The sequence below is a fragment of the Medicago truncatula genome, chromosome 7 (assembly GCF_003473485.1).
Source record: "Medicago truncatula cultivar Jemalong A17 chromosome 7, MtrunA17r5.0-ANR, whole genome shotgun sequence".
Classification (NCBI taxonomy): Eukaryota; Viridiplantae; Streptophyta; class Magnoliopsida; order Fabales; family Fabaceae; genus Medicago; species Medicago truncatula.
This window is the reverse complement of record NC_053048.1, coordinates 1811772-1821029: the sequence shown is the minus strand read 5'-3', so window position 1 is coordinate 1821029 and position 9258 is coordinate 1811772. Positions and strand designations below refer to the sequence as shown.

General features: G+C 33.1%; 1 protein-coding gene across 1 annotated transcript; it reads right to left on the bottom strand.

Annotated features, from left to right (window-relative positions):
* Positions 1–783: 783 nt before the first annotated feature.
* On the bottom strand, positions 784–7937 carry LOC25497467 (putative uncharacterized protein DDB_G0270496). Its single transcript, XM_013592051.3, has 13 exons — positions 7709–7937; positions 7457–7611; positions 5343–5415; positions 5056–5130; positions 4856–4966; positions 4259–4301; positions 2983–3076; positions 2504–2606; positions 2328–2423; positions 2205–2237; positions 1894–1993; positions 1401–1485; positions 784–1303 (listed from the first exon to the last, which is right to left on the bottom strand). Exons 1-13 carry the CDS (start codon positions 7802–7804, stop codon positions 1174–1176), a joined length of 1194 nt encoding a protein of 397 aa, XP_013447505.1. The 5' UTR covers positions 7805–7937; the 3' UTR covers positions 784–1173.
* Positions 7938–9258: the final 1321 nt, after the last annotated feature.

Below are 9258 nucleotides of genomic sequence, written 5' to 3'. Positions count from 1 at the left end.
TTTAATTTATAGCGTGTCATAAAAATATTTTTAGGCCTAAACCTAACTTTTTCGAAAGCCTCATATAACATATTAGCTTATGTAAGAACATATTTCATATGAATTGATACTAGCTCCGATTCCAATTATACAAAAAAAAATGTAGTTTTTGGTTTCGATTAAAAGGAGAAAAACTAACTCATTTTAATTTAAGAATTGTTTTTTTCTTGATAAGAACTTTGACCAAGCCAGCCATGGGCCATTAGGTCTTATGTGTTATGTATGAGGTAGATAGGTAGTGAAATGATTAGAGTTGGCTAGTGACCCTAATATATAAGAAATTTTGGTAACGTAACTCCAATAGGTTTAATCTTGTAGAAAGAACTAAAAAGTTGTATACATCAACAAATATAATCATTAGCGTTTCTATTGCAATGTGGGTAATATCTTGAACCATTATTGTTACCGGAGAATGTTTACCACAACCATAAGCCTTTCCTAAATAAGATGCATTAAAGAGAAGATTAGATTCATCAATGGAGGATGAATATGGAAAAACATCATTACTGCTTTCTTCTTGAATAACATGTGAATAGACCTTGTTCATAGAAGGAAGAGGATCTATCAAAGGAACTTGACTCTTAACAACTGAAAAATTATCATTCAGACTAATAAGAAACTGAATAACGTGATCTTCCATGCGGTAATTGTGAGTAGCACGCATGGCTTCACAATGAAATTGGGGTAAACTGGTACAATAAGACAAGTAAGTGTGGCTATCTATGAAAATAAATCAAGCACTCAGACACAAATAATTAATGTAATTTAACAAAGATCAAATTATGTGGTTATTCAAATAATTTGATCTCTAATTGAAACAAACATTAATCTGATTTTACTTCCTAATCAAAGGGCTAATGCTAAAAACTATAAAGCATATAAATATCTCTGCATGGAACAACATTAAGAAAGATCCTCCAGGTTGTTCTTAGTGCATTGGTAAACAAACATTTTGTCTAATCTTAAGGTGAGAAATTGTATATTTCACATGTCTATTTCCAAATAGATTTACAGCAAAATTGGCTCCTAAGAGAAAAGTTTAATTCCTCGATAATCAACTTCATTTTGGAGGCTAATTAGTACAACATATAGTGAGTAATAAGCCAAAACTTTATGTTTCACAGCCAACCGTGATTATGAGGCTGCAGCAGATGATCTTTGAGTCTTCAATCCAAACAGATCATCAAATAGCATTGGCGCCATGGGAGGAAGATTTGCTGGTCGAGGAGCCATAAAGTTTACTATCTTTTCATGAACATTATACCTTCAATAACAAGTCATTCAAAAACTTTTTCAGTTCTTAAATGCAAGATATATATGACAATGGTAGAAAAAGGAAATGTGTTGAGATCATTTTGTACCTTATCTTACGACTTTTTGAGGCACGGCGATCAACAATTTTTCTTTTTTTGGTTTGCATTCTTTTCAAAGCATAGAATGCTTTCTCTGTTCAAATGAAATAGCCAAAAATGAGAAAATGGACTCTCATACATGCTAAAGATTCTTATTTCAAGAAAGGTAACTGACAATTAGATTATGGTGAAGAAAAACAGCACAGCTAAATTCTAGCCTTTGAAAATATTGAGCTGATAGTTTGAGAATGGTAGTAGAATGAGGAAATACTGGACAATTAAACAATCCAAGTGTTAAAAAGTGCTACCAACACTCATTCTAACATTATATTTTCAATATTCCTTTCTTATTGTGTGAAATTTATTTGGACCCCACAACTTTATGATGAAATTATTCTCGAAGTGGTGCAACCTACATGAACTTAACCAAATAAAAAATTTAGTGTTGAAAAGAGTGTTAGAGTGAGTGTTGGTAAAAGTCAACCAAAAAGAAATTGTTTACCTGATGATGAAGGATCAATTGTCTCAAAAAATTCTTTCAATAATTGCTGATAAAATTCAGAATCGTCCAGAAGTTCAGGATCACCGTCAGCATGTGTTTCCTGAGCACAATTAAATTCAAAGCTGTGATGTTCAAAACTGAAATGACAAAAAAAAAAAACAAGGAGTATAACGAGGGGACGTGTAAAGTGAAAAAAAGGACTTGACAATATCACAACATTCCAATGTTACAAGACAAACTCAAGTACCTATATTGTAATTTTAAGTTATTACAAAATTAAACACAAACTTTAGTAAATGTATAAGGCTTACTGATTCATTAGAGTTATCATTGACCTCGGCAACCTGGACACATAAGCCGGTAAGTGTCAATGACAAAGGGTTATAAATCAGCTTCTTGCTGTTTTGAAACAACTAAGATTAAAACTGACTTACTGATCCAAATATTTTAATAACTGATCTTCTCAGTTGCATCTGCTTGATCATTCTACTGGGATCTCTCATATAAGCAGCAACTTGATGGCTGATATCCTGCAACACGAAACAAATCAGGAGTAAAATAATTGGCTTGTCACATAGTAAAAATTCACAGTCCAGTCACAGAACTTTACCTGATTAAAAGCATGCAATTTTCCTTTAATTGCAGCCGCACCGGTTGTCACTTGTGTCATCCTCTGCCATTTGTTGATTGACTTGTCTCTGAAAGTTGCCATACTGCAAGATACAATTGTGAATAGCATCAGCCAAACAGACAGGTAAAAGGAACAGCATGTGTTTAAGATAGAAATGCAGCTAAAGTGCAAAAGCTGCGGCATGGATAAGTTTCAAGCATAATTGACACAATGATAAGGCTCATGAAACCTCTATAGCACCGAAACTTTTGATAGAAGCCCTATCTAGTGTCTGACACCAACACATGTGATTCCATTCAATTATGCCATTTTTTTTCAAATTATTACCGGTATCAGTGTCATATCCGGTGTCTGTGCTTCATAGCATGAAACAAAAGATAAAAGTATAAAAAAATGCAATATTTAAAGAAAATGAATGCCTATCACAAAATAGGGCAGTTAGAAGGTTATAAAAATACCTGTTGTGCATCCGAGAAATCTGTGACCACTCTTGATCAGGATTGTCATCCAAAATGTTAGAAATTTCTAAATCTTTTGATGACCTTTCTGAACCTTCATTAAAAAAAACGAAAATTGGTTACTTTGGAAGTTAAAAGTCACACATTAGAACTTCATCATCTCCAACACAAATCGATGTTCTCAACAAAGTTGTCTAAGAGTTCATTAAAACAAAGGAAATTTTGGTTACTTTTGAAGAGTAAAGTCACATTAGAACATTATCATATCCGGCAAAAATCAATGTTTTCAACAATGTTGTCTTAGAGTTATTAAAAGAAAGTTTATTAACTTTGGAATTTGAAAGTAACATTAGAGCAATATCATATCTAGCACAGATTGATGTTTTGAACAAAGGCAAGTTTGCATAGTGTTATTTCTGCGTGCCAACAGTCGATAAAACGAATGAAAATAGACGCAGAATTCATCATAGTTTGAGCTAATATTAGCTAGAGGCCTATATAAAGAACAGTTGGCCGGTTCTCGACCCCCGTACAACTAATATATGAAACATTAGGCCAACATGGACACTTGTCAGTCCTCTACTCACAATACAATTATTATATGAATCCTCACCTCAGCAGCATTTAAGGCATTGAGATTTGCGAAACGGACTTAAACTTGCAATATATCTAAAATGAATTAAAAGATTGCTTAAAGCTAGAAGAGTTTTGGTGGACTCTTCATGTTAGGTTTCATATTTCTCCATCTGCTTTCAATCACAGTAAAGAGAAATATTTGGGCCAAGAAAGGAAAATAATCTACCAATTGGACGAGCCCCTTCCTATAATGATTGTAAGGAAGTAAATAGTATAGATTAACCATATAGACAGACAGATAACCGTTCCTATAGTAGTTCTTTCCTGACAAAAAAACCATAATTTTCAACTTATGACAGGCTCATGACATACACCCAACTTTTCCTTCTCTCCATTATTGCGACCATTTTCAGCTAGAATAACAAATGAGCTCTACTCACCATACTTCATAGATAAATCTGGCCAAATAGTATGATATATCTATGACAAAAGAAACATGTCGACATCTCATGAAAATCTTCAAAATGGGTAAGTTGCTGTAAGCTTCAAGTACATGAAGCCAAAATAGAAGCAAAGTATAAATCCCTTCCACATTCCTAAAGCAACTGTGGTACGAGTATTACCATTGCTTACTCAGAATAATATATAGATAACTCTAAATAGTAACTACAAAGACATGGAAAAAATATACAGAACTCACCATTACTGGCTTGAGCAACTGATGGATTCTTTGCAATCAGAGCCTGGAACACGAAAAAAAGATCAATGAATAAAGTGTCTTTTACATATACAGAGAATCACTTACTAATAAATTAGAGGAGATTGAACATATTAATGTCAATAAAACAAAATACAGACTTCATAGTCTTCATACGACATGACATGGACCTGGTTTGAAGAGTTTCAGCTTATGGGAGCTTCTCATTTAGAATAAGTTTATGGTTCTTCACTTACAAAAAAAAAATTTATAAGGTTATAGATGTTAGGACTTAAATTAAAAGAGAGCTTTAGAAAAAATTGAAATGCAATAGTTCATTCAACTTGAACGAGAAGCTATTTTTAAAATAACTGTTATCGTACGATTATTATCATATTTATTAGAGATTCAGAAAAAATTGAGACACAATAGCTCATGCAATTTAGATGAGAAGCTATTTCTAAATGACTCAGTTATTGTAAGATTATTATCATGTTTATCATTTCAAAGGTGTTTGTTGAGAAGTTCATCCAAACTAGCTCAGAGAGAAACATAGAAATGAAACAGCATTCTTTTATTTAGATTTTGACACATCCACACCTCTTGAAGTTCCAATATAGAATCCAAAGTCTCCTTGGAAGAAGTTATCAAATCTTCATATGCGCCTCTAACTGTCTCGTCTGATTCACAAAATGATTCTTTTATTGATTCCTGCAGAAAATTAACCATGTTTGGCCATGACAATTAGATGGATAAAATAGTAAATCCCATTGAATCACAAAAATGGGAAAGGAAAATACCTGGGGTAGCCTATTTGAATTTGAGAATGGCTTCTGAAGTAAGAATCTAAGCTCAAGAATTTTGTACCAGAGGGCCTTCAGTCAAAACAAATTTTGATTATAAACTCGATTATTTTACGGAAATTATAAACTCGCAATAGAAACCACAAAATAACACTAAAGCAGCCATGAAAGCTACAATTGACAACATATATATATGAGTTAAAAATTCATAAACAGAAGATTAAATAAGTGACAAAAAATCTCCAAACATAAAAGTCTACTCCATAATGAAACAGAAAGCACACCTTCTGGCTTTTCACAGCTTGTCCTTTCAGGAGATCTTCATCTTTGTGATGTTTCAAGTTCTTCAAAGTGTTTCTGAGGTCAAAAAGATAAAATTCTCATATTTCAGAATCCACAAAAGTTCATAGATTAAGCGATGGAAATAGTTCAATAAGCTCACTAACTTATTTCCTTTATAGAAAGGACTAGAATAAAACAATTAGTAAGATGATTCATAAGCCGTCATGTTGATAGAATACCAGATTTCTTATATTAACATCGCATAGAGCCCCAGATATTGCAACATTCCGCATTAATAAGAGAGCAATATCTCGCAGATATTATGTAACGCACAATATTAACAGAAGCAAACAATCTCAGTCAAAAAATACATACTCCCTCCGTTTTCAATTATAAGCAAATTGACTTTTTAGACTCATTCAATTAATGATGTATGTGGTCTATAATATACTCCCTCCGTTTCAAAATGAGTGTCGCTTTAGCCAATTGCACACATATTAAGGAATGGAATAAAGTAGTCAAATGTCATAGCAATTTTACCAAATTATCCTAATCAACTATTGGTTTGTTTTTCATTAAAGAAAAAATAATACTTTGAAAGTAGTGTAACATAGTATTAATTGAAGGGTACAATTGAAAAGAAAAGGTTATTATTGCATTGGAAACTGAAAGTGACATTCATTTTGAAACAACTTTTTGGGCTAAAACGACACTCATTTTGAAACGGAGGGAGTAGATCACATACATCATTAATTGAATGAACCTAAAAGTCAAAATTTGCTTATAATTAACAACGGAGGGATTAAGACATTTTGGAACAACAACAACAATAATCAACTAAGTAGTTTTTGCTGATTAGATAGTCCAAGGGTATGATTCAATAAGAATATTAGATAGTACCTAGTTAGTAGCAGAAAAACAAACAGATTAACATATGCAGAGTATTTTAGTAAAAACATGTATTTAGTGCAGGTTAAACTTATCCTGAACACAAATAGAACCAGTAAAACAAATAAAATGTTAAACCAGAAACAAAGTCTTCAACTGAAACAAGTCCAAAATAAAGTAACCTAACTCTGAAACTCTGAATCTAGCAATAAAGGAAAACCGAGTAATAGAAAACTCCTTCTCCCACCATGACAGATTTCCTAGAAGCGGCTGGACCCATCGTGGTTCTATTTGTAAGCTATGAAGCACCGACATAAACATGCATGGACACTAGACACAACACTAATAGTGACACATTTATACACCGTTAATAGTTTAAGAAAATCGAATTGATTGAATTGAATATAACCATATCTCGGTGTCAAACACCCACACGTCAGCCAAACACCAAACCATCCCTTAATTTGAAGTATATGTGCTACATAGAATGTATGTAGGTCTGAAGCATGGATACTTGTAAAACAGTGAAGTACCCATACCAGGTACGGACCTTGTATTTGCAAATGCAACTATGAATATTGCAATCGCTATCTATGTATGAAGCACCAACACTTCACATTAAAAGCGTTTTTTATGTCTGACACATGTCGATGTCCGACACCAATACATGTGCTACATTCAATCACTTCCATTTTCATAAATTATTACGGTATCTACATGTCAGTGTGCAAGCAATGTCTGTGTCACTGTCGGTGTTTCAAAGCTAGTTAACGACAACAACAAAAACAAATCAGCCTTATCCCACTAAGTGGTGTCGACCATATGGATTAAAACAACCCCATAATTTTCTAGGATCTTCCTCTGGCTCTAGTGATTTGACTACCCTCCATCTGATCTACTCTCCTTACTACAAAATCCACAATTCTCCTATCTACATACCCAAACCACCTAAGCCTAGTTTCCACCATATTTTCTACTGTAGATGCTACCCAAACTCTCTCTCTCTCTAATGTTCTCATTTCTAATCTTACCCCACCTAGTCTTACTACACATCCAACGCAACATCCTCATCTCTGCTACACTTACTTATTTCCATGTGGGTTCTTTACAACCCAACACTTAGACTCTCATACAATACAACACTGTCAATCTTATAGCTAGCTAACAATATAAATGAAAATAACATCAACAATAAAAACAAAATCGTATGCATCGATTACAATCTTACAGCTCCTGTTCCTGATGATGAAGATCCTTATACTCTTTCTCAAGTTGTTCCATTTCATCATCTCTCCATCCATTTTCCTCTTGTCCATCATCTTCTTCTCCCTCATCCTCTCCATCTTCCTCCTTCTCCTCCTCCAACTCGCTATCATCATTAACCTACACCACAAAAATCAAAATTTAAAAAAAAAAAAAAAAAAAAAAAAAAAAAAAAAACGAAATAACAACAAAATTGGAACAGTGAATGAATTGCTACCTCGTCATAGGACATATCATCATCATCATCGTATTCATCTAAATCACTGTCACTTTTTTGCATATTTTTAGATTTTTTTGCAGAACTACTACCCATTTTTGTAAAACCTAAACTTAATTTTTTTTATGAATGAAAAAGGAAATTATACTCCTACCACAGTGTGGAGGTTCGGGGTTTAGGGGGGAAAAAGCGCTTATCAAAACAGAGAGGCGTGGCTGCAACGGAAGGGAGAGGGAGACAAGGGTTTTAGGAGTTTATACTGCTACTATTTTATTTTTTAATTTTTAAATTATTAAACGCTTTGTTGAAAAAAATTTTTTTTTTTTTTTTTTACGAAAGTTGAAAATACGTTGTGTTTTAACTTTTTAATTCGATTTTAATGTTAAAAACAAAAAAAATTATTATATCGAAGATAAACCTGTATCAACTCATTCAACCCAAATCGTATTCACCTTGAGCAGAACCAAAACCCTCACTCACACTTGACCTCCCTGATAACAACAGGAACAGTCTCCAATCCATATCTTCATTGTTGACTCTCTTAACAGATGAGTTCTAATCAAGTATTAATTTCTGAAAATTAGAAGTTAGGAACATACATATCCAATTGTATTAAGTTGTTATCGACCCATGGGTAGAAAGTAGAAATCTGGTGGGGAATCTTATTGCATATAAATTCTTAATTAGAGATTAGAAGGAATATACAAATTATACAGGTATATAATTTAAGTAAATTATATGTGGAATCAATTTAGGGGTTTCTGAACCATAAACATAATTCACACCTAATTAGATTGTGTGGGTTCTGGAAAGGGAATAACATATGGATATGAATCTCTATTTAGTAGTAAGCCTCTAGTTCAATAATATATATCCGGATGGTATTTCACGAACAGTGGATCTTCTTATAATTAACATGATTAAAGGATACTAGTTACTAGTCAGGTAACTAAGCAAATCAAGGATGATAATTAAAAGACAAATTGTTGTGAGGCATAAGGGCATCCCAAAACACATGGGATGTCTTAAGTATGTTCGATAAGTGCAGGTAAATGGGGCGTCATTTATGATTTATTAGTCTAACTTATCGGTTGGCAACCATCTAAGTACACTCATGCTCGGGTGGACTTTTGCAATACGCACATATAACTAAATGATGATAATACCTTAATGTAAAGGGTTGTGTTGATGGTCAAGTTCTCTTGTAGATATAAACTTTGTTATTCATACTCTTATGAATACATATGTATAATGATGAGATTATAGTATCTAGGTATTATCAAATAGTTAGTGAGAATTTTATATGCAAGAGCTTAATAATTATTGTCGATGAGGCGAGGTACAAGTATGATTTATTTATGAATTCACTGAGATGTATTCTCATTCCAATTAGTTTGCATGTTTACAGATAAGTGAACTGATAAATCCAAGGCGAAGGAGACTTGAGGAGTTGTTCGACGTGGCAGCCTTTCTCTTAGTTTCGTTTACTTTTATTCGTTAATACTTTGAAGTACGTGACTTGGTACTCCTTTGGATACTTCATGTAATAA